Source organism: Rhinopithecus bieti, unplaced genomic scaffold (genome assembly GCF_001698545.2).
Source record: "Rhinopithecus bieti isolate Rb0 unplaced genomic scaffold, ASM169854v2 scaffold_31787, whole genome shotgun sequence".
NCBI classification, from domain to species: Eukaryota; Metazoa; Chordata; class Mammalia; order Primates; family Cercopithecidae; genus Rhinopithecus; species Rhinopithecus bieti.
This window is the reverse complement of record NW_016814655.1, coordinates 2,955,854-2,982,301: the sequence shown is the minus strand read 5'-3', so window position 1 is coordinate 2,982,301 and position 26,448 is coordinate 2,955,854. Positions and strand designations below refer to the sequence as shown.

At 38.5% G+C, this 26,448-nt stretch overlaps 1 protein-coding gene across 2 annotated transcripts in view; it reads left to right on the top strand.

The window, feature by feature from the left end:
- Window positions 1–26,448, top strand: part of CFAP58 (cilia and flagella associated protein 58) — a 108,862-nt gene that overhangs the window by 17,221 nt on the left and 65,193 nt on the right. For both annotated transcript variants that reach the window (XM_017851646.1, XM_017851647.1), the window contains 5 exons: window positions 1,909–2,068; window positions 7,565–7,647; window positions 10,800–10,991; window positions 22,909–23,070; window positions 23,986–24,132. In XM_017851646.1, the coding sequence (XP_017707135.1) occupies window positions 1,909–2,068; window positions 7,565–7,647; window positions 10,800–10,991; window positions 22,909–23,070; window positions 23,986–24,132 (744 nt within the window). The remainder of the gene's footprint in view (window positions 1–1,908; window positions 2,069–7,564; window positions 7,648–10,799; window positions 10,992–22,908; window positions 23,071–23,985; window positions 24,133–26,448) is intronic.

The following is a 26,448-nucleotide window of genomic DNA, read 5'->3' as shown; positions in this document are numbered from 1 at the left end:
CTCATAGGTGGGAATTGAACAACGAGAACACTTGGACATAGGATGGGGAACATCACATTCTGGGGCCTGCCGTAGGGCGGGGAGAGGGGGAAGGAATAGCATTAGGAGATATACCTAATGTAAATGACGAGTTAATGGGTGCAGCACATCAACATGACACATGTATACACACGTAACAAACCTGCATGTTGTGCACATGTACCCGATAACTTAAAGTGTATGTGTGTGTGTGTGTGTGTGTGTATGAATAATACATAGATTTGGGCTGAGAACCATAACATTTTTGTATCACAATCTCTTTTGAGAAGCTGATGGTAATACACACATGCACACACTTATTTGCATATCTTACATCTTGTGTTGCATGCATCCCCAAAATAGGAGAGGTTTCCAGGATTTTTCTGAAGTCTAACTGTGGAGTCTGGATTAACCACTGAATTAGAACATCTTAGAATTGGAAGAGGCCTTAACATCAACTAATTTGAACCCTATAGGGTCTGAGGGTCTGACGCTGAAAAACTTTTAAAACAGCCCAGAATGGGTAGACTTGAAACCATTCTTTATGAGAATGCAATAAGTTAAAGCAGAGATGAGATGACTACTTAAGTCAAAATAATATATTAGCCCCTAAGGTAAAATTAAAGGAAAAAGACTCATGCCATTAATTCTTTCCCTTGATAGCATGAATGGGGCATTTTGAAAGATGGACTATTTCTGTTATTACATCATGAGCCTAATGGGATTCAGCCTCTAGCAATAATCTGAGGATAACATGAACAGCTAATTTTAGTCTCTTCATTGTTATGAGCAGAGATAATTGCTAACCTTTGTTTGCAAAAGAATCCCAGCTGCTTTTCCAGTCACTTCTAATGGCAAAATTTTTAAAAAGTGAATTTAATTAAAATTTCCAAAATCTGGAAAGCTTGAAATCTGTAGGCAAAATCAGGTGCTTTTCTTTGCTGGGATTATTTTGGGGACTGTTTGCCATTTTATAGACTGCCTATTCATACTATGAAATATCTGGTCCACTTATCCATATGTATACCTACAGACTAACATACTTTGAGGAAGGAGGACCCCTTCTCTAGTGTATATAATTGACCTACAATGGCCCAGTGAGTCCAAAAGAGTGTTTGAATATTTTATAGCATGTTAATAACCTTCTGAGAGAGATCACTTCATAAGTCCATGAAAATTGCTAATTAAATACTATATACAAAATTCACATATTTTTGATACATATAACTTAGCATTCTTATCTTATTTGATTCTACAATTAGTTGGTGTATTAGTTCATTTTCATGCTGCTGATAAAGACATACCCAAGACTGGGCAATTTACAAAAGAAAGAGATTTAATTGGACTTACAGTTCCACTTGACTGGGGAGGCCTCACAATCATGGTGGAAGGCAAGGAGGAACAAATCACATCTTATGTGGATGGCAGCAGGCAAAGGGAGAGAACTTGTGTAGGGGAACTCCTCTTTTTAAAACCATCAGATCTTGTGAGACTTAGTCATTTAGTCTGTATCATGAGAATAGCATGGGAAAGACCTGACCCCATGATTCAATTACCTCCCATTGGGCTCTTCCCATAACACGTGGGAATTCAAGATGAGATTTGGGTGGGGACACAGCAAAACCATTTCAGATGGTGACTTGAAACAAAATTTTCAGTCTTTTATTATTTTAGTTTATAAAATATAAAACATAACCACATATTTTATTCAGTGAACAGAGTTTTTAAATTTCTCTCAAAACCAAATTGTGTATGCTTGATTTAATCTCACAGAACAACTTTACATTGCCATGGGAAGAATTTCCTTTTATTCGTTCTGAGTTTACCATCATCCAGTTCCTGGCTCTTCATTTACAAAGTGTCTCATTAATTCTTTCTCACTAATTACAGGCCAAAGAGGAAGAAGTCCACCAAATGCGCCTTGACATCGGGAAGCTCAACAAAATCAGAGAACAAATCCATAAGAAACTGCACCACATTGAAGATCAAAAGGCAGAAGTCGAACAGCACAAAGAAACCCTAAAAAATCAGATCGTGGGATTAGAGAGAGGTAAACCATTTTGTGCTTTTATTCATTTAGAAACATTTTATTGGTGACTGATGTTATCCTGTAACCCATGTTTACAAACACAACCCATGCCAAATGAAATCAGTAAAACAACACTCACACTGGTAAACAGTCAATATGGGGTGGGATGGGGGGGCATCATTTTGAACACCTTAAACCCTTACCTTAAACAGTTCTTCCACAGGTTCCATTGGCAAAAATGAAAATCCAGCCTGAAGTATTGCTCAGTATTTGTCCATGAAATAAATAGCATCTAAACTCTTATGTCTGAGGTTCACATGACCTGCTTTAGTTCTTCTTTTCCACAGAAGATAGTGGATACATTAGAATGAATGTCCTTCATTAGCAGTATCTGGGACAATATTGCAGTAAGAATCAGCAGAACAAAAATGAATGGCTTCTAACATCTTTTCTCTGTCAGTACTTTGCCATGTGATGAACCCCTGTCTTATTCAGTTATAACCCACCTGTGAAGGGAAAATCTAAGTGTCACAGGGAGGTACAGAGAAATCAGTAAGGACCCAAACCCTGGAGTCAGAGCTGCCTGGGTTTAGATCCCATCTCCCCACACCTGGTGGTTGGGGGTGAAATAAGTGAACACAGAGCACTTGTGGAACTGAAGTATGTGAGGCAGGAACATCTGTGTCCCGCTGACTTTACCCAGGTGGCTGTCAGTTGTCAATCACTGAATGAGACAACATACATAAAAGCACAAAAGCGTATATTCCTCACTAAAAGGTACAATCTAAATCTCTGGATAGAATTACTAGAAATATTTGTCACTAGTGAGACTCTGTCTTAAAAAAAAGAATTAAGGCAGGGCACAGTGTCTCATGCCTGTAGTCTTAGCATTTTAGGAGGCTGAGGTGGGTGGATCACCTGAGATCAGGAGTTCAAGATCAGCCTGGCCAACATGGTAAAACCCTGTCTCTACTAAAAATACAAAAATTAGCTGGGCATGGTAGTGGGTGCCTGTAATCCCAGCTACTCGGGAGGCTGAGGCAGGAGAATTGCTTGAACCTGGGAGGTGGAGGTTGCAGTGAGCCGAGATTGTGCCACTGCACTCTAGCCTGGGTGACAGAGTGAGACCCTGTTTCAAAAAAAAAAAAAAAAAAAAAATTGTCACTTAGGTCTTTGTGGATATTTTTCCTTCTAAGGCATCAAGAAATAATGTTTTATTGAGATGCAGTTGCAGCTTATCTCAACAGTTTCTCTGTTCATTCATTCAATAAATCAAACCCAAATTGTGGGTAGGCATTATTCTAGGTGCTGGGTGCATGGAGGACTCTGCCCTCAGGATACCTACAGTCTAGTGTGAGTTTTCAATCTAATACTTTCTGTGACAGATATGAAGAAAAACGGAGCTATAAGAGCATTTTTTTGTAACTGGCTATTAAAACACTTTCATATTTAAACCTCTATTTGCTTGCAATAGTTCTAAGCTTTCGAAAAAAAAGTTTTACCCATTTGGCGTTAAGCCCAACTCTTCATCTTTAAATCATGTATACAAAGTTATCATTCTCTCTCTTTTGACTACTTTATAGGTGTCATCAACATTGTTATTTCTTCTTAGGGATCATGTTCTTTTGGTGTGTTCAATCAAAAAGTGGCACTGGGCATAACGATTAGGAGCATGGGGCTCCCTCCTACATATTAGGATTTTCTACCACAGAAACCAAGAAATAAACGGAAAAACTACCAGAACTAATAAGAGAGGTTAATAGAGTTCAGTAGAGTGGGAGGTTATAGAATAAATATGTAGATATCAATAGCTTTTTTTCATACCAAAAAAAATCAGAGTATATGATGGAAAAAATTCTCTTCACAATAGCAACTAAAGTAATAAAATATCTGTGAATAAAGTTACCAAGATATCTGCAAGATCTATATATTTAAAAAACCACAAAATTCCATTGAGGGGTGTAAAGGAAGACTTGAAAGATGGAGAGATATATCAAGTTCCTGGATGAGAAAACTCAATAGGATAAAAATATAAATCTGTCCAAGTTAATTTATACATTTAATTTTTCCAAAAAAATTTCAGTGAGTTGGGGCCTGGCATGGTGGCTTACACCTATAATCCCAGCACTTTGGGAGGCTGAGATAGAAGGATCGCTTAAGGCTAGGGGTTCAAGGCCAGTCTAGGCAACATATTGAGATACTATCTCTTCAAAAAAAAAAAAAAAAATGCCAGGTGTGGTAGCATGCTCCTGTGCACCTGTAGTGGCACATGCCTATAGTTCTAGCTACTTGGGAGGCTGAGGCAGGAGGATCACTTGAGTCCAGGAGGTCAATGTTGCGGTGAGCTATGATCACACATACTGCACTCCAGCCTGGATGAGAGAGTGAGTCTCTTTAAAATTCAGTGAGTTATGTTGTACGGGACTAAAAAATTGATTCTAGAGTGCCTCCAGAAGAATAAACAGAAATGAAAATAGAAATGAAATAGAATAGAATAGAAATGAAATAGAACAGAATAGAAATGAAATAGAATACAAAATAGAAATGAAATCTGGGAAATAAGGGAAGATTTGCCTTCCCAGATGTATAAATGTATTATAAAGCTTCAATAATCAAATTATGTAGCGATGATGTCCAGATAAACAGATCAATGAAAAAGATTGGAAAGGCCAGAAAACACCCAGGATTATCATCTAAGGTAAGTTGTTGTTTCACACCAGTGTGTAGTATGGAGTTTTAAGAAAATAATGGCATGACAATAAGCTTCTGTTTTGGGGGAAAAAGTCAATACCAAATGTAGAAACCATAAAGCCAAGATTGAGAGATTAAATGAAATAAGTCAAAATTTTGTATATTCTGTATTCTCTATAAATGAAGGCAAATTGACTAAAAGATTGTCAAAGCTCTTTATTATATGTGAAGGGCTTCTTTTAAAAGTCCACAAAAAAGATCGGGAGTGGTGGCTCATGCCTGTAATCCCAGCACTTTACAAGACTTTGGTGGGTGGATTGCTTGAGCCCAGGAGTCTGAGACCAGCCTGGGCAATATGGCAAAACTCCATCTCTACCAGCAAAAAAAAAAAAAAGAAAGATAAAAGTTAGTTGGGCATGGTGGCACACGCCTGTATTCCCAACTACTCACGGGGCTGAGAGGCAGAGGTTGCAGTGAGCTGTAGTTGCACACTCCAGTGTGCACTCCGGCCTGGGTGACAGAGCGAGACCCTGTCTCAGAAAAGAAAAAAATCCAGAAAGGATAAACATATTATGAAAGAAATTCGTAAAGGGCAAATTGGGCAATTTGAAAAACAGAAATACAAATAAATGGTCATTAAACATGAAGAAGTAGTAAACTTCACCACTAAGCAAAGAAATGCAAATTAAATACTGACATATTGGTTTTTAAACATCTATCAGACTGTCAAAGATCAAAGAGAATGATGATATCCAGGGGTGGTTTGGGTGTGGATTTAAATTGCTATTAATTTTCTAGAGAGAAATTTGGCAGTAGCAGAGAAATGTCTTTTAAAATCCCCTTTGATCTAGGACTTCTTCTACAGGAAAATATGAATAAGAACTTTCACAGGATTGTTGCTTATAACTGCAAAAAAAAAAAAAGAAAGAAAGAAAAGATAAATTATGTATTTTCACACAGTGAAAACCATGGAGTTATTAAAATTCGGATGCTGATGCACATTTATAGTATGGAAAGGCATTTATTCTATGCTTGTTAATTATAAAAGCAAGCTACAAAATAGTATACCGTGTGTACAGTAAGCTTCTGTTTTGGGGGAAAAGCTCAACACCAAATGTTGAAACCACAAAACCAAGATTGAGAGATTAAATGAAATAAAAGGAAAATTTTCTATATTCTGTAATCTCTTATACAGAATATGGAGTGTACTATAATATACTTGTACTTCCTTTTGGGTGTATGTGTACTTATACAATATATATATATTATATAAATTATAGATATAAATATATTTATGTACACATGTATATTTACATAAGAATAAGCTGGGAAAGAGACATATTAAAATACTAAGTAGATTCTGGTTGATTTAAATTTTTTCACTTCCGTTTATCTGAATTTCTAATTTCGTTCTGTATTTCTATTTACTTGTATAATAAAAAACATTAAAAAGAGCAAGGGGCCGGGTGCAGTAGCTCATGCCTGCCTATAATCCCAGCACTTTGGGAGGTTGAGACAGGCAGATCACCTGAGATTAGGAGTTTGAGACCAGCCTGACCAACATGGTGAAACCCAGTGTTGACGAAAGAATCAAACTCTGTAAAATATTTTAACAGATTTATTCTGAGCCACATGTGACTGACCATGGCCCATGACACAGACCTCAGGAGGTCTTGAGAACATGTGCCCAAAGTGGTTGGGGTACAGCTTGGTTTTATATATTTTAGAAAGGCATGAGACATCAATCAAATACATTTAAGAAATACATTGGTTTGGTTCAGAAAGGCGGGACAACTCAAACGGGGGTGGGGGAGTGAGTGGGGGGCTTCCAGGCTATAGGTAAATTTAAACATTTTCTGATTGACAATTGGTTGAATTTATCTGAAGACCTGGGATCAATAGACAGGAAATGCTCAGGCTAAGATAAAGGACTGTGGAGACCAAGTTTTTTTGTGCAGAGGAAGCTCTCAGACAGCAGACTTCAGAGAGAGCAGGTTGTAAAATGTTTCTTATTGGACCTAAAAGTGTGCTTGGCTCTTTGTTGATTGTCTCCTGGATCTGGAAAGGAAGGAAGGAAAACAAAGGAAAAGGGGATTCTCTATAGAATGTGGATTTTTCCCACAAGAGACTTTGCAGGGCAGTTTCAAGGTACTGCAAGGAAATATATTTTGGGGTTATATTTCAGTTTTCTTCCTTGTTATGCCACAGTCAGATTGGAAAGTAAGTCGCGATATACAGGGTTAAATAAAACCCATCAGATGAGAATTTATGATTTTAGGGCATGACTCCCCTGACCTCTTAGATAGGAATTTGGGCAAGATAAAAAAAAATCAGAGCTTGTCCTCACCTGTCTCTACTAAAAATACAAAAATAATTAGCCGGGCATGGTGGTGCTGCACCTATAGTCCCAGCTACTCCGGAGGCTGAGGCGGGAAAATCCCTTGAACCTGGGAGGTGGAGGTTGCAGAGCTGAGATTGCGCCATTGCCCTCCAGCCTGGGCGAAAGAGCAAAGCTCCATCTCAAAAAAGAAAAAAAAAAAAAAAAGAGCAAGGACATTTTGGCCTTAGAGAAATCTTAGCCCTGTCACCTGTTGGCTTCAGACTTTTGGCAAATGGATTAATCTCTGCAAGCCTCAGTTTCCATCTCTTTAGTGAGAGAGGGAGACCTGCCTCACTTGGTTATACCAAAGGTCACATACACTCGGTTAATAGTAGTTTTATAGCTAGAGACGAACATGTAAAGCGATTTTTGTTTCACTTCAGCTTTTGTAGATTCTCTTAGATCGACTCTACATTTATTATTATTTTTTCTCCCTGGGGGTTTAGAGGTGGAGGCTTCAAAGAAACAAGCAGAACTTGATAGAAAGGCAATGGACGAGCTTCTGAGAGAAAGGGACATACTAAATAAGGTGAGTGTGTTACAGTCACACTGGTAAATAAATGTCTTTCTTCAGCACTGTAATATCTGGCTATAACCAGTTGGATGGGAAAAGAAAACTCCAAGGCAAACAGAAGTGGATTAGAATAAATAATAGTGCTTAATTTTCCTCTAAGCCGCTGCCTACAGTCTACCATTCACTGGCCATGAATTGCAATTGCATTATCACCTGAGAACACAAAAAGACTTTGGGGAATTAGCATATAAGCCAGGAGGAGATTTCAGAGTGTTTTGTGGATTCTTGTTTTCACTGCTGGTGTGCTATCTGGCATCCTAAGCAGTTAATCAACATTTGTGAATTTAATATCTATAATCGACAATGTTTGCTAATCCAAAAATTATAAGCGAGTGCTAACTGAATTTTAACTCTGAGGTGTTAGGTGTAGGAATGGCAGGTCTAAGCTTTTCTCCATCTTTTCAGGGTTGTTGTAGGTATTGGTTTTTGTCTTCTGTCCTTATTTTGTCAGACCTTCCAGCTCAGTGTGGTCCAAAGCTAAGGGAGGGGTTATGGGAGCTTGAAGGCAGAGATCTGAAGATTCTCCATTAAATGTAGGACCCCTCCTTTTTCCTATCCCACTTCCTGAAGATTTTTTCCATTGACAGTCACTTTTAGGAGTTTAACTACAGGGATTTAGGGTAAATTTTCCTGCTCAAGGATTTCTTCCAGGGAGGAAGCAGCCACAGGCCAGGTGTGGATGGTTGGAGGGTTGTGGGGATGGTGGCAGGTTGCTTCTATAATAGTCGTGTGGCTTTCGGCCAAGACAGTTTCATCTCATCAAAGCAGAAACGGTCTGTATTTGTTCATTCTGACTTTCATTATTTCTTTGGGTTTCCCAGAATCGAACAAATGTTAACAAAATACACTATACTTTAGCCTAAAATAGACTATTCAGGGAATCTCAGGAAGTGATAGATCTTCACATGCTAATCGCTTTTAAAGAAAATCACTGAAGTGGTTTTTTTCTTGGACAATCTTGGAAACTGTTTTTTATTTTATACATTTGTACATATAAACAATAATGTTGGATTTAGATTTTTAAATTTATATTCAACACACATTTAATCCATTTGTATTTTATATCTACTAATAAACAACCAATAGGTTTTCTGCCATGATAAGACATGTAGCACAATAGTAATTTTACATTTATTTGTTGATTTGATTAATGTTCATTCTTCCTTTAGGGCAGGGTATACTTTTGTATTTTTTATTTCCTGGCCTTTGTATTCTTAGTGCCTAGCACAGCACCTGACTCTGCAGATATGCAATGAACTTTAATTGATAATACATTCTTTCCCCATTGACTCAGTTGGAATGCCACCTTCATCCAAAGAATGAGTTGACATGGTTTTGACAGGTAGCAACATGAATATATTTTGATTCTTTTAGTGTCATGTGGAAGTGGCTTTATCTTTTATAGAACAAATGTTTAACCTAATGCCTGAAAAAAAAGTTGACCTTTTCTGTTTTCTACATTGTCACCCAATCAACATTTAATAGGCATTTTACCTGATTATTGTCCAGCAGTTTTCAGACCTATCTGTTGTTCTGTGTTGGTTAGATTTGAGAAAGAACTCTAAAGTGCCTCATGGAACTCAAGGATACAGCTGGGCCTCAGGAACCCATTGGAAACTGGCCTGGCATTCTTGGGATGAAAGCATCTCTCTCTGCCAGTTGACTTCCTGCTGAGTTTTTGCTCCATTCTTCTTTCAATGAAGACTGTCACTGTCTCTCTCTGTTTTCCAGTCCATATGACAAAAAATGACTGTCACCAATAGCTCTCAAGGTTACATCTTCTACTGAGTTGCACAAATCTAAAGGCCCTATTTCAGAAGTCCTGGGGAAGGGTCATTTGATCCATTCAGTTGCGGTTAAAGAGGTGAACCCTTTTGCATGAGCGTGGCTGCCAGATTGCACTACTACTCATTCTGTGTTTCAGGGAAACTTGGACAGCCAACCCAAGATATTTCCTTTTCAGCATCAGAAATCTCCAGTGCAATTTAAAAAAAGAAAAATGTAGGTGCCTCGGTCCTATCCCAGACCAACTGAATCAGAAACTCTGGAGTTGGAACATGAACATCTGCATTTTTTAAAAAACTGGGTTAATTGTTTTTGTTGTGGTTAAATACACACAACACAAAATTTACCATTAGTGACATTTAGTACATTCACAGTGTTGGGCAACTGTCATCACAATCTAGTTCCACAATCTCTTCCCCGCAGAAGAAACCCTGCACCTGTTCAGCAGCCAGTGTCTATCCCCCCTCCTCCCACCCCTGGCAACTACGAATCTGCTTTCAGTTTTTATAGATTTGACTGTCCTGGATATTTATACAAACGGGATCATACACTATGTGAACTTTAGTGTCTGGCATGTTTCATTCAGAACAGTGTTTTCAAAGTTCATCCACTGTCGTAGTATGCATCTGTACTTCATTCCTTTTTATGGCTGAATGCTATTCCACTGTGTGGATATGCTATATTTTGCTTATCTGTTTATCAGTTGATGAACATTTGGGTTGTGTCTATCTTTTGGCTCTTGAGAATTATTTTGCTATGAATACTCATGTACAAGTTTTTGCTTTCATTTGTTTTGAGTATATATTCAGGAGTGAAATTGTTGGCTCACATGTTAATTCTAGGTATCTGCATTTTTATTAAGCTGCTTTTTATCTTCCTTTGTAATCAAAGCTCAAGTTATATGATTAGGTTCAGTTCTAACCTCACAAGAGAAAGGCAAGAGCTAGATTGGAGGTTAAAGGCATGGACTCTGGGGTTAGCCAGCCATGGATTTAAATCTTTGCTCTGCCACTTCCCCATTGTATGAACTTGTAGGCAAGTAGCTTAACTCTTCAGTCTCAGTTTCCTACCTCTAAAATGGGGCAATATGGGGCCCATTTCTTAGGGACGTTGTGGTTGCTTAGTGTATTTATATGTGTGTTTAAAGTGCCTTGTGCAAAATTAGCATAATAAGCTCTTAATAGGCTGTAGGGAACATGATCATTTTTATTCATCCAAAAGACAAGCTATCTAATTATGTTAGATATGAGGCAGAGGGTAAACTTAACCCCAAATCCTCAAACATTATGAGTAATGTGACTGCTTTGTGCCCTTATTTTTAGAACATGCTTAAGGCAGTCAATGCGACCCAGAAGCAGACTGACTTGGTAAAGCTCCATGAACAAGCCAAGAGGAACCTGGAGGAAGAAATCCAGAACTACAAGGATGAGGCTCAGAAGCAGAGAAAGATCATCTTTCATCTGGAAAAGGAGCGTGACCGGTACATCAACCAAGCCAGTGACCTTACGCAAAAGGTAAGCCGCTCAGTGATGTTGTGGGTGGAGCAGAGGCACATTCCTTCCTCCGCATTTCTGATGGTCACAAACTGTTGCAAAGAGAATTTATTCAGATTTCTGCTTTTAATTTGTGTGAAGATTTGGTAAGAATGATGTGGACGAAATATAAGCTGTTTCTGAGCTGATCCTGGGCCACATTGTGAAAAGGACAATGTTTATGCGTGTTGCTCTCTCATTTCTACTTTCCAGGGCCCTCTTCCAACTTCTGGGTTCTCCCTCTTCTCTGTTGCCCTGCTGTGCAGCATCCCTGGGCTGGTACCAGGGCTGCCAGCATCATCATCTCTCAACTCTTCAGTCTCCACACCCACCCACCATCTGGCACTGATTTTGTCTCCTCAGAGAAAGGACTCCAACTTGACGTTAGGAGAAAAGCATCTAATTAAATGACCACAAGTTAAGATGTGAGTGACTACTGCATCTACTAGGTGTGTCACAATTTCAAAGAGCATTTTTTTGTTCTCAAACGATTGTGAACTCCTGCAATCCCAGCACTTTGGAAGCTGAGGCAGGATGATTGCTTGAGGCCGGGAGGTCACAAGTAGTCTAGGCAACATGTCAAGACCCTGTTTCTACCAAAATATAATAAAATAAAATAAAAAGGAAAAAAAAAAAACTATTGTGAGCTGGGTGCGATGGCTCACATCGGTAATCCCAGCACTCTGGGAGGCCAAGGGGATGGATAGCTTGAGGCCAGGAGTTTGAGACTAGCCTGGACAGCATGGTGAAACCCTGTCTCTACAAAAAATACAAAAATTAGTCGGGTATGGCAGTGTGCTCCTATGGTCCCAACTACTTGGAGGGCTGAGGTGGGAGGAACACTTGAGCCTGGGAGGTGGAGGCTACAGTGAGCTGTGGTTGTAGCACTGCACTCCAGCCTGGGTGACAGAGTGAGACCCTGTCTCAAAACAAGCGAACAAACAAAAAAAACCACTGGAGGAAATCCACACATTGGGGAGCTGAGTTCTAGATCTCTGCTTCTTATAAACTGCTTAGGAGAGAGAAGGCTCAAGGATATATGTCTCCAAGAATGGCTTCGGAGATTTGGATTTCATTTTAGCCAGCTGTCTTAGTGCATCGCCTGCATGAAGCATGAGTAGTTACAATAGTACTCTCTTTAATGCATTCATAGATGGCATAGAGCAGTGGTCTATGGAGTGGGAGGCTGGGAAATGGAGAAAAGTTTTAGTTATGAGGCTGATTAGAAAGTTTGGGAGAAAAGGCTCGTTTAATCACCTTTTCCCCCCCTAGCAAGATGTGATCTGTTATGCAAGGTAAGCCCTCTCTTCCATCTCCTCAATGAAATTCAGGTTACATTCTGCAGTGCTTACTAATGCTCTTGCATGCTTAAATTTTTTGTTTTTTTGGAGTGAAATGTCAAAGAAGGTGACAAAGGGATAGCCAATATTTGTATTACAGAAATAAAGAAAGTGGGAAACAAGCTTTACTAATAGGAAATCAGCTTCTTTCCACTTAGACTAAATCTGCCATGCAGACGATTTGGGAAGGGCTGCTGGAGAAGCACAGTGCCTTGGCTTTGTCTAGCTCTGCAGGACAGTGATCCCCAATGGATTCTCACACCCCTAATTGGGAGTCATTGGAGCAGAACATATTTCTTTTCTGACTTAACCATGTAAGAAGTTCCACTGATTGATTTACTGACTCTGAGGACTTGTCAGTTTAGGCCCTGGTATTCTCGAGCTTGGACTCACACGTTAGCTTCTGTATTCACCAGTTTACTGCACAAATAACCTTCAAACCTTAGTGGTTCACAGCAATAAAGATCTATGTTTTGCTCACATAACTGGCCTTTGCAGGTCAGCTGCATCCCTGTTTTTTGTCCTCTTATTTCCAGGCTGACTCTGTCAGGATGCCCTGGCCTCTGGACAAAGGGAAGGGGTGGAAACAGTGGACCCTCAGGGTGCTTCTGAGCCTCTGCTGACAAGGGAAGGGCACAGATCCTACCCACTCATATTCCACTGGCCAACCAAGTCACGGGGATCCTGGGCCAGGCATCCTGGGCCGGAGTGTGGTCCTCCTTAGGGAGGGGCCCTGCAGGGTGAGGTAGCAAATGTATTTGAACATATAATGTCATCTGTTGCAGCCTCCAGTTTCTTCTTCCTGATAAGCAATTTCTCTCCATTCCCAGGTGCCATCACACTGCCATCAGAGCTAACTCTTAAAAATTCCAGTGTGATTTTATTATTACTCTGGATATAAACCTCTGTCACCTCTCCCTGGGGCAGGGCTTCCTAACATTTTCACATCACAGCATATGTAAAAAATTACATGTTGATACAGTTTAGCTCTGTGTCTCCACCCAAATCTCATCTTGAATTGTAATCCCCATGTGTCGAGGGAGGGAGGTAATTGGATCATGGAGGAGTTTTCCCCAAGCTGTGCTCATGATGGTGAGTGAGTTCTCATGTGAACTGTTGGTTTTATAAGTGTTTAGAAGTTCCTCCTTCATTCTTCCTTTTCCTGGTGACTTGTGAAGAAGATGCCTGCTTCCCCTTCCACCATGATTGTAAGTTTCCTGAGGCTTCCCCAGCCAGCGGAACTGAGAGTCAATTAAACCTCTTTTCTTTATGTTTACCCAGTCACAGGGAAGTTCTTTGTAGCAGTTTGAAAATGGATTAATACACATGTCAGTGGCACATGGGAATAAGGAGATGAGGCTATTTGGGGCTGAAGGAACCAATCCAGGGATGCCAGCTGCCCAGGTCCCACCTGGCCATCCTGTGGGTAGAGTAAAATCAGTGTTTTAGCACACATCTGAAACCCATGCAAGGCACAGCAGTTGGGATACTGGATACTCTGCATTAATGGAATAGAGTCTAAGCTCTTTGTTCTCTGTGGAAAGTTCTGTCCTTTCTCTGCATGGCACATTCCTATTCACCCTTCAAGACCTAACTCAAATGCTCAGGTCAAGCTTCCTCTGATTCCTTATGGGCAGAGCTTGTCACTTTGTACTTTATGGATTTGTTAATGTCTCTGGAAAGACGACTATCAATCTATAGTGTAATTATTTATTTGCATATTTGTTTTATCCACTTTATAGTGAGCTTTTGGGGACAAGGACTTTATTTCATTCATTTCTTTATTTCTAGCATCCTGGCACATGAGAGACACCAAAAAAGTATTTGTTAAACAAATGGATAGATGATAAGTGGTAAAAAGAATGCTACCACTGATTTTAATATAGGATTGTATATTTTTCTTGGCTTCTTCGTAAAAGAGAGATTCGGATATCAAGTTTTGTTGTTAACTGTTTTTCACAAGTTCTGATATGTAACTGCACATAATGTCTTACCTAAATAATTTGAACACAAGTTCTTAAAATATTACTTATCACCTACAATTTTTCTGTGTCTTGCTTAACCCCTGACAGCATATATCAGTTGCTACGCAACTTGTGCATCTCTGTACTTCTTAAGAATATATATGTCTCTTTGTCCCCTTCTCATATTTCTTTCTTTCTTTACTGTCCAACACACCCACACACCCTCATTCTCACAAACAAAAAGCTCTCTTATGTGCATTCTGTTTGTAGGGTATTGAGAAATAATATCAAAGGCTGGGGAAGATGTCATGAAACTGACATTTTCATCTACTTCTAAAGTGAGTATACATTGTTCCAAGTTTATCTTCCAAGTTTATCTATCTTTTATCCAGAATTTTCCTTTTAAGAAAACTGAATCTAATGAAAATAAGAAATGGAGAGATTTATATGAAAGAATATTTTTTCAAAACATAATTTATAATAATGAGAACTAAGAATTAGCCCCCAAAAAGGTTAAATAAATCATGCTACATTTATTTGACATAGTATTACGTAGCTGTTAAAATCATGTGTTTGCAAATTATTTTTAAAGATGGGAACATGTTTCTAATATGAATCTGAGAAAGATAACGTAAAATTATTTGTAGAGTTTGTCTCCAGTTTTTTCGGTGTGCATACAAAAAGGATTGGAGACATACGTAATTTGGCCCCTCCAATATCACTAAAGAATATTAGAAATTGGGAGGTGGACTGGGACTTGGCATGTCACTGTGTTTCCAGCTGTAGATTTGAAAGTGGATCTGCCACCACCCTAGGGTACTAAGAGTTGGGGAAAGGTAAACCCCTTCACCTTAGTGGCATTGTTCTTAGGTTACGGTAAATCCTGTCTTGCTCAAGAATGAATAAAGAAAAAAGCAGCCTAATGGAGACTTGGGAAAACATGCCTGAGAACGAGAGAAAGAGAATGGCTTCTAGGATACCCAGGCTAAAGGTCTGGCTCTGAAAATTCTTCTGTGGCAAGATCTTTAGGTTAAACCCTTTGAAATAGTCTTTTTTTGGTAAATAAGAAACAATTGACTATCAGCAATTTCATAAAGTTCTTAACCTAATAGAAAAAAATGCAGAGAAAAGGTTTGGCTTCCTTCAAAGAGTGTAAATATGTAAAACCTGGTGCCAAGTTTCCACTTGTGGGAGGAACAGTCTTTATTTAGCAAAATACCTTGATATTTGCCTTGGTTTGAAAGGTGAGGCTCCATGAACCAGAGCGAAACATGGTCATCTGAGAAAAGTAACAGGAAGTGGGAAAGGAGGAGTGGGTGGTGAACAGGAAATGGGGAGAAGATGGGGAAGAATGGGAGAGGAGGACACACAACGTCAGCATCAAGGCAGTAGGCTGGGCGCTGCTGGAAGTGAGGAGTTCCCAGAGACAGGAATGATGGAGGAATTGCAGAAAACAGTGATGTCCAATATTTGATTTTAAGTTCCTCAAACCTCTGGTGACAAATCTACTACATCAATCCTACAGTTGTGATTGCACTTTGGGGGCACAGGCGTGGGGTGGTGAGGATGTGAAGTGACACATCCCAGAAAAAGGACAGTATGTGCAAGAGACAAGATGTGCCCGAGAATCTAGAAAGCTATGGCAACAGCAAACCGGAGCTACAGCAAGTAGAAGAAATGCAATTCCTCCAAGAATTCTTGGAGATATTAGAGGGTTTGAGGGCTTCCCAGCACACAGAATGGAAAGTCTAGACTTGTTGTTGTTGTGAAGGACAAGGTGACCCCAGTAGGATACAGGACTATCACCTGAGTTATAAATCCAACATGGCGTTACCTCTAGGGAAAACCAAAGATGAAATAAAAAGAAAGAGTTGGACAAAATAAGGATCAATTGTATAAAAACTAAAAAAAAAAAAATTGGCAGATTTAAAATCCACACCAAAGTTAGTAAAGAACAAAATTGATGTTGTGGAAAACGGAATCAGGCCAGGTGTGGTGGCTTATGCCTGTAATCTTAGCCCTTTGGGAGGCTGAGGCAGGAGGATCCTTTGAGGCCAGGCTGGGCAACATGGGAGAACCGGTCTCTACAAAAATGATCATAGAGAAGATAATACAGAAGAGGACAGAGAATAGAAACCAGCCTACAGAGAGTTGGTTTCTGATTATGGAAATGAGCCCCTAGTCAAGGATGTAGTGGGAAAATACTTTCTGGAGATGAAGAAAGAATTGCACAGGCTGACCATGTTCCAGGCAAAATCAGTGACAGGAGACTCTCCATAGACTTGCCCAAGAGGAAAGTCCTTTTGTGTGTGTGTGTTTTTCATCTACAATAATGAAAAGTTCTCTGTGAGAATTTAGGCAAGAGGAAAAAACAGATAGATGCCTAGTTACCCTTTTTTGTTTTAATAGGAAAATGAGTGGAAGGAACCATATTAACATATTAATAGTGGTTATCTTTGGGTGATAAGAATACAAATTGTTTTAATTTGCTCCTTTTTTGCCTTTTTTTTTTTTTTTTTTTGTATTTTTTAAGCTATTCTAAAATGGATAGGCTGGGCATGGTGGCTCATGCCTGTAATCCCAGCACTTTGGGAGATCAAGGTGGGTGGATCACTTGAGGTCAGGAGTTCAAGTCCAGCCTGGCCAACATGGTGAAACCCCATTTCTATTTCAAATACAAAAATTAGCTGGGTGTAGTGGTGGACACCTGTAATCCCTGCTACTTGGAAGGCTGAGGAAGGAGAATCGCTTGAACCTAGGAAGTGAGGTTGCAGTAAGCTGAGATTGTGCCATTGCACTCCAGCCTGGGTGACAAGAGTGAAACGCCATCTTAAAAATAAATAAATAAATAAAATAAGAAAAGTAAAATGGATATGTATTACTTTAGTATCTTGATTTGAAAAGAAATAATATTAGTAACCTTGCCTTTCCTTCAGGGACCAAATAAAATTCCACCTTTCCCAAGAAGGTTTATTAAAAGTGGTGTCTAATTCCTCTGTACTTGGTTCCCCTCTGGCCTGTGTGCACATAACTGTATTTTGCATATGTCTGCCTCATTCTAAACATTGGCTGCTTGGGGGCAAGTCTTATTCAATTTTGAGTTCTTCATATTACTTATTTACTAAGTAAATACTCAAATATTTTTTGAACTAAGAATGAATGGAAAGCTTAATTGGACATCTGAGTTAACCAGTCAGAGGCTAACTTTTAAGTATCTGTATCAAGTTATTTTCTAATAATATATTTACTTATGACTATGAGTCTGCCCTTCCTTTAAATTCATATGAAACATGTTACCACGATGGACGATTTTATCTGAATTATCATTGGCATTTTTAGCCGTGAGTGACTTCCAGGACTGATCTCTTCTTCCTTCTGAGCTGCAAAACAGAATCAACATTTGCCAACAACATTTGCCTTCTTGTTCTTTCTTGCTTAGAGAAAGAAAAGTGAACTCGAAGATGCTGAACTCCTACATTATATTGTATTCATTTAACTTGGCATTTGCCAGTGAGAAAGAAGATCCCCTTTTGTGCCTGAACTGGATGACTCAGAATCCCAAACCTTTTCCTATGTGTTTGTCTCTGTCAACACTTGCAATAATAATAGTGCATGATAAATAGCCACAACACCTCAGTAGGATACAAAAACAAGCACTTATTTCTTATTCACACACCTGCAGTTGATAGAGGTTCAGGTGACCTAACCTGGGCTTGCCTGGACTTGGTTCTGGGATGTAGGTTGGGCTCAGTTCTGGACCACATGTTTCTTATCCTCCATGTACATGTTCTTCTCATGGGGAAAGGAAGGAGAACGAGACAAAGTCACACATACAAGCACATTTCGTGTCTCTCTACTTGTCTAATATTCTGACCTCCCATTGGCTGTAGCGAGTCACATGGCCAAGGCTAACATCAGCAGCAAGGGAAATGCACTTCTCTCTTTAGGTTGTGGGACAAGGGGAGAGAGTGAACATTTGTTAAACCATAAGATAACCTACCCTAGGATTGTAGCACTTTTTATCCTCATGATTTTCCTTTGCTGCACTCTAAATTTCACTATTCAGATGAATTGAGAGGCATGAGAAACGGCAGGCATGGTAAGTTGTGGTCTACCATATTTCCTGCTTTCTGAACTTTTGCATGTTCTAGGTAAAACCATTCCTAGTAAATTATTAAATCTGCTGAACTTTTTTCCCATGATGCACTTACCTCATTTTAGGATCTCCCACCTTTTTCATTTCAAATATTAAACTTCTGGCAGTCACCTCCCAGACATTTGATATGCCAAAAAACATTCTTTTGCAACAAATCCCTAACAACAAATTTCCTAGCTCTTTGCTCATTTGCCTATAACAGTGTCAAGCAAAGCTCTTCAGGACAGAGGTTCCAGGAAATGAATAATAATGTGCTTTCAAGGACTTAATGCAAGCAAAGAAACCAAAAATTGATTAAGGAAATATTGTCCACTAGATAGGTATCTTCATAATGAAATAAAGCTACTATTTCTTTGATGTTAATTTGAATTTTATACAGAGCCTTTGTAATTGAGTAGAACCCTGGAGAGAGGAATCAAAGGAACATAAATTATAAGCTTTTTGTGTCATAATAAAACAAGCATACTTCGTATCATCACTTTTTGTGCAGAACAGGATTTGATTCGGAGGAAAATCAAATTAACTTTTTAAAGTACTAGTATTATGTAACATGACATAATGTAAACTATCATAATAACCTGTTAACATTTATTAAATGATTAAATTATTATATGCTAAGTACTTATATGATGGCACAGGTGTATATTCTGTCACTTAAATCCTCATAATAGCCCTGTGAGATAGATATTATTATATCCCACATTCATAATATAATATGTTATAAAAATGAATCAAAGCCATAGATATGCCTCTCTAAATTCGAGATAGAGGGTAAAATAACAAAGCAAGAAAAATAGGGAAGACTCAACATTTCACTGGCCGGGGCACGTAGTTGTTTTCTATTTTGCAGAGTGAGTTTTCAGTTTCATTATGAAGGTAAAAGCATTGTCAGCATTCAGACCATTGACATCAAGTCAGAAAAACTTATTTGAGAAGTTTATCGTACTGATATTTCATCAAATGTACGTTAAGGGGTTCCAAATGCAATGACCTACTTTCTAATCCCACCTTGGTCTATATGATGTTTTGGCTATGCTGCAGTTTTCCTGTACGCGTTATTGATTTCTATCTCACTCTTATTTCTATTGGCAGGTTGTTTTAACAGAAAAAGAAAAGGTAGGAGTAGGTTATAAACTGAGACTGTACTTCTGTCATGCCCTGTAAGCATTTTCTGGACTCCTCTGAAGCCTAGGAGTGCCAGGAGCTCTAATTCACTGGCTATGATAAAACTTTCTATATTTGGATGTGATTTATCTCATGAGTTGGTTTGAGGTATCTCAAAGTGTATATTAATTACCTCCAGCCCCACAGCTGGCAGCCTGTGTCTCTGATACACCACTTCTAACAGGGGCAGCTTGCTGACAAGAGGTTTGGCTACACTTAACACCCATATACTTTATGAATTTTCAGGATTTGAACTTCTGCATGACTTTGGCCTGAATGATTTCCATAAAAATAAACCGAGTCCCAACACTTAGAAATACATTGCTTGTCAATTGTCTTTTCCCTTAGTTTCAATATTTGTGAATCCCTTTTATCTTCTTGGTGTCCTGATGGGTTCTTATTACCCCGGCTTCAAGAATCCGGAAGCAAGTTTGTGACTTTTGTGCACTGTTGTGTGCAGAAAGATGGACCATGCTAGTTGGATGCTCAAAAAAGAGACGCCCCTGGCTACCTCCTTTCTCTGTGGCATTATTCTGCCTGTGCAAAGAATTATTCTTGTTCCAACATCTCTCAAAGTAACTGAACAAACTATTTTTTTCCTTTCTCTAACGTGCTGCTTGATATTCTGAATGCTGATGATGCTGTTCAAAGTATTTTCAATCTATTAAGCATTAACCTTTCAGTCTTAGGTTCTCCCATAACACTTGGTGCATATCTCAGTTTACTGGTTATATCCATTCCTTGATTATCCATTCTGTGGTGAAGTCACTCCCTACAAGTGAACTTGAGGGTAGGGAATGTGTCTTATTCTTCTTTCTATCACACATGCTTTTACAGTGCCTGCCATAGATAGGTAGGTCCTCAGTACCTGTTCATTAAGTGAATGAATAAATGGGGGAGTGAATGAATGAGTGAACATAAATGTACTCAATTCACTTTATGAAACTAGCAGAAACCTTGAGATTAAAAAAGACCTGAAAAGAAAGATATAGGCCTAGATCACTTGGGAAAACACGTGCAGAATCCTAAATGAAATTCCAGGAAACCAAATTCAACAGTACATTAAAAGAATCATCCAATATGACCAAAAAGCGTTTATCCTGAAGCTGCAAGGATAGTTTTCTATTAAGAAAGCTATTGCTGGTGGTATGGAAATGTAAAGTGTTACAGCCATTTTGGAAAGCAATCTAGCAATATCTATTAAAGTTGAAAATATGTGTGTCTTTTGAGCCAGCTATTCCACCCCTGGGAATCCATCTACAGAAATAAAAGCATAAGTACATGAGAATACACATACAAAAATGTTTCTTGTGGGATGGTTCAGAGTGGCAAAAACGTGGAAACAAAGTTAACGCCCATCAGTGGAGAAGGATTAAATTTTGATGGCACACCCACGCTATAGGATATTATGCAACCTGTAAAAAGAATGAATTAGAGTGATGATTTCTACAAGGTATTATTTGATGATAAAAAGGAAAATGCATAAGAGTAGTTATAAGATCCCATTTGGTTAAAAAATAAAAACAAACCCCAAAAAGCAAAACAGAAAACAAACAAATCTATGTAGTTGTCTATTTACTCATTGAATAACTTTGTAAATATTACTTATTTTGATCTGTTTCCTTCTTTGTAAAATTGGGGGCAATAACAGTACACATCTTAGAGGATTTTTGAGAGATTAAAGGAGCTAATACATGTAAAATGTCAGGTACACAGAAAGTAACTGATGAATATTAGCTATTATTGTTAGGTTATAGACCTGAATAGAATATGCAGCAGAATCCAATGAAAAATATGGAAGAATACATAGTAGATTGTTAACCTACTTTTGTTTCGTGTAGAAGAGAGGCTGATGTTGAAAGGAGAAAGAAAGTTCAAGTAAATAAGGAAAATAAATGTATATTTCACATTTATGAATTTATTTTAAATTGTGGCACATGGAACTATATTATAAATAAATTGAAAAATCTGTTACTAGCTTTATCAAATCAATTGACCCAATAAGAAAGAATAATACAAAATTATATACATTGAAATACATTTACTAAAATTCAATCCCATCCCTCCTTAAGCACCTGTAAAAAAAATTTGAAAGATGCTTATTTAAATAGGTAAAGGATAAATATTTAAAATAATAGCCATCATTAACTCTGACGGGGAAAGAATAGAACCGGGCTTCTCATTTACGTATTTTCTGGGATGGTAATTCTGCAAGTGGAAAAAAATGGATTCTTGTAAGTGCAATAATTTGGGAACATGTTGCTCACAAGTAGCCCACACCTGAGTCATGGTGAATTTCACTTCCTCAGAGACATGGGCCCAGAGACATGGCCCTATTTCTTCATGTGTGTCCCCTTTTCCTCCATGCTCTGTCACATTGCTCTGTGTCCTCCCATTGCAACCATTAATTAAGGGAACACCAAGAAACACAGCGAAATTTTCTTAAGAATTTTCTCTTTATGTGCTCTAGCTGTTATTTACACTGTAGTTTCCTTGATTTAATCAGATTTCTTCGTGAACATTTTTCTTCTTAAGAACTTTTTAAAGAAGTTTATCTTTAAAAAGTCAATTTCTGTGGACATTGCAGTGGAGAGTCATGATGACGTCATTGCTACTGTGTGCATGGCTTGTTGAGAGGTATTGACTCATGGTGGAATTTCAGGTATTGGTTTTCATACTTGAAAATGGGGCAGTAGTTCTTGCATCCCATCTTTTTTTGTGGAAGTATTTTGTGCACAAAAGAAAACATTTTTACAGAGTCCTTTTCAGTTCCCCTGATGGAGTGAGTTTGACATTGGCAAGATAGTGTTATGATTGCTATCAAAGTTCAAAGACCGTTTTTCTTTCTCATGGTTAACTTTATAAGCAGCCAGTGTGGCCAAACAGCTAGGTTATCTCTTATCTTTCTTAGTGCTTTGTGTTAAGATCCGTTTAAGCCTGTGACTATTTTTTTCCCCCTTTTTCAGGGTTAGGGTGGTCAGGAGAGGTTTTCAGAATTGAAAGAATTTCTTCTCTTTTTTTTCTTTCTTGTGATCACAAAATAACTGTGTTGAGCCTTTATACTTGAGCAGAACTCTAGTATAGATAAAATGTATGTTTGCCCCTAATCAGTTGGGCTGAATTTCTGTGTCGTACTGCAGTGATTATAGCCACTGTCAAATTTCTGATTACTGGCATCTCTATCAGCCACCCTTAGATAAAAAACTCCATTTGTCCTGAACCGATAAGCACAGGTGGGCTATTTAACCATTTTCATATACTTCTTTCTCCTCCAGGTCCTTATGAACATGGAAGACATAAAAGTTCGTGAAACGCAGATTTTTGACTACAGGAAAAAAATAGCTGAATCAGAGATTAAATTAAAACAGCAACAGAACCTGTATGAAGCTGTGAGATCAGACAGGAATCTGTACAGCAAAAATCTGGTTGAGGCTCAGGTAAATAATATATTTATGTCCTTACATTTTGATTTATTTTCACCCTGCATTTAAAACAGTTTCTGTTACCCTAATGGCAGAATTTAGAATAGTTAAAAAAAAAATCTCATGGAATTCGCCTGAAAAGAAGATCAATTTATGCAAAACTATCAGGTTATTTGAAATGGAAATGACACATCTTAATAGGATGTGGAGATCATGGTTCTACTTATAATTATTATGTAGAATTACTATTCTTGTCTTTCTACTTTTTTTTTTTTTGAGGCGTAGTCTCACTCTGTCACCCAGGCTGGAGTTAAGTGACATGATCTCAGCTCACTGAAACCTCCGCCTCCCGGGTTCAAGTGATTCTCCTGCCTTGGCCTTCCGAGTAGCTGGAATTACAGGCGCATACCACTATGCCTGGCTAATTTTTGTATTTTTAGTAGAGACAGGGTTTTCACCATGTTGGCCAGGCTGGTCTGCAATCCACCTGCCTTGGCCTCCCAAAGTGCTGGGAATACAGGCATGAGCCACTGTGCCCGGTTCTCTTTCTAATTTTTAAAACTGCCAATAGCTACCATGACTCAGAGTGCAGCAGCATACTCTTTTGAATTCCAGAGCTTCGCTTCAAAATCTTTTAGTTATATGTTTGTTGTGCTTCCAATTCCTTTCATAAAAGGAGGAATAAGGTGTGTGTGTGATGTTCATTATGCATATTTTGTGTGTATCTCATGAGAATATTTTGAGAGTTAATACTATAAAGTACTTTGAGGTCGATGGGCACTAGAGACAAAGGAATAGCCCAGTTGTAATTGATAAAGAGACCATTATTTTGAGAGATAGTCTCTTAAGAGCTCTTAAATATATATTGAACTTCCTTAGGGATGATGATGTCTAATTCACTTTCAAACATTTCTTCTTTCATTTTGTTAGGATGAAATAACAGAAATGAAGAGAAAGTTAAAGATTATGACTCATCAGGTAGATCAGCTGAAAGAAGAAATCTCTGTCAAAGAGTCTGCACTTGTGAAGCTGCACCTGGAACAGCAGCGAATAGAAAAGGAAAAGGAAACATTGAAGGTACTGACCTCGTAGTAAAAGCAAAGGACCAATAGTTCATCAGCCTACCTGGGCAACCTCCAGTCTCACTGAAGGTAGCGAGGGGCAGGGAGTACAACCACGTCTGCCTGTGGTCACTGTTGCTAGTTATCCAAACCAAGCAAACATGGCACCAGGAGGATGAGCCTTACCATCTCTTGTTCAGGGCTCCTTACAGGTAGTGTTGCTAGGTAGAATGGAGGAAGGGAGTAGTGGAGATGCACACAGACCCCTTTCATTTATGCAGGCTATCATACATCAGTGGGAGAGAACCTAGCAGGTCGGCAGTGCCAAGAAGTCCTTGAACTTGCATGCCCACTACAATCCCTCTGCATTCACAACCAAGTCCAACCGTTGTGCTCACACTCAACCCTCCCAAACTCCTCCCTGGGCCTTCTATAAGGTGGTGCTTTGTACCTCTGTTTTTTACTTTGTGTGTCTGTGACTTTTCTATCTGCAGTCTTATCAAGTGGGTGATAGAGCTCTGTTCTTACTTGGTTTACCCTTGACCAGGTTTGTAGTTCACTTTACTTCTGTGGGTCTAAGAACTTTGCAGCTACTCTTCCAGGGATCATCTCTGTCTCCATATATCTTACTAAGATATACACTTTAAAATCTACTAATTTAGAATATTCTATGTCTACTAACATAAGGACCCTTTCCAAGAATACAAAGCAAATAATTATGCCATTTTAAATCCTCTAACCAAATATGTTTTACTATACACTTCACTAAACTTAATGTATTTTTCTTTTTCCTATCCAATCCAATAGATTTCCCTTCCAATCCTTTTGACCAAGGATTAAAAAAGAAACTTCTAAGAAAATAATGCCAGTTTTGTTATGAAAATATATGTGCAGAATGCTCATGAGTTCTTAAGAGCCACTTGCAGAAACTGTTTACAACAAATTAGAGACTGGGGACCTTGGTTTCTGCACATATTAGCTTTCAAAGATAGTCACTGTCTTGAAAATGTATATCTAGTGTTGGGCAGGTTCAATGCCATATTTCCTAGATTCTAAGATACCATAGATTGAAATAGGCACTCTCAATTTAATAATGAGTTTTGTCAAGTTAATGATAGGTTTTCATGGAAATAGAACTGCTACATTAAATTAACTTAAAGCTCGTTTTGTTTGACAAGATTAAACTGTAACAAAAGTGAATGTACAAAAAAGGATATTGTAACTGATATATTTACCTGTCTCAGACATTCATCTTCCCCACTCTGTCTTATGATAGAAAAAGAATAGAAGATTCTGCATTCAATGTTTTTTATGTATAAAGAAATATACATATTTTTCTAAAATTGGAAAATGTTCTGCACTTTGCCTTTGTACTCCTTGTTTGAAACCAGAGTTTTATAGAAAACAGTTTGTTCCACTGTGGAGCTTGCAGTGGGATAGAGTTTATTTATTGCTGAATGAATTGGAAGAAACTTATTTTTTTTTTCCAAATTTCTTTTTTTTAAATTTTTTATTATACTTTAAGTTCTAGGGTATATGTGCACAACGTGCAGGTTTGTTACATATGTATACTTGTGCCATGTTGGTGTGCTGCACCCATCAACTTGTCAGCACCCATCAACTTGTCATTTACATCAGGTATAACTCCCAATGCCATCCCTCCCCCCACCTCCCCATAATAGGCCCCGGTGTGTGATGTTCCCCTTCCCAAGTCCAGGTGATGTCATTGTTCAATTCCCACCTATGAGTGAGAACATGCAGTGTTTGGTTTTCTGTTCTTGCAATGGTTTGCTGAGAATGATGGTTTCCAGCCGCATCCATGTCCCTACAAAGGACACAAACTCACCCTTTTTTATGGCTGCATAGTATTCCATGGTGTATATGTGCCACATTTTCTTAATCCAGACTGTCACTGATGGACATTCAGGTTGATTCCAAGTCTTTGCTATTGTGAATAGTGCCGCAATAAACATACGTGTGCATGTGTCTTTATAGCAGCATGATTTATAATCCTTTGGGTATATATCCAGTAATGGGATAGCTAGGTCAAATGGTATTTCTAGTTCTAGATCCTTGAGGAATCGCCATACTAGTTTTCCACAATGGTTGAACTAGTTTACAATCCCACCAACAGTATGAAAGTGTTCCTATTTCTCCACATCCTCTCCAGCACCTGTTGTTTGCTGACTTTTTAATGATTGCCATTCTAACTGGTGTGAGATGGTATCTCATTGTGGTTTTGATTTGCATTTCTCTGATGGCCAGTGATGATGAGCATTTTTTCATGTGTCTGTTGGCTGTATGAATGTCTTCTTTTGAGAAATGTCTTCAG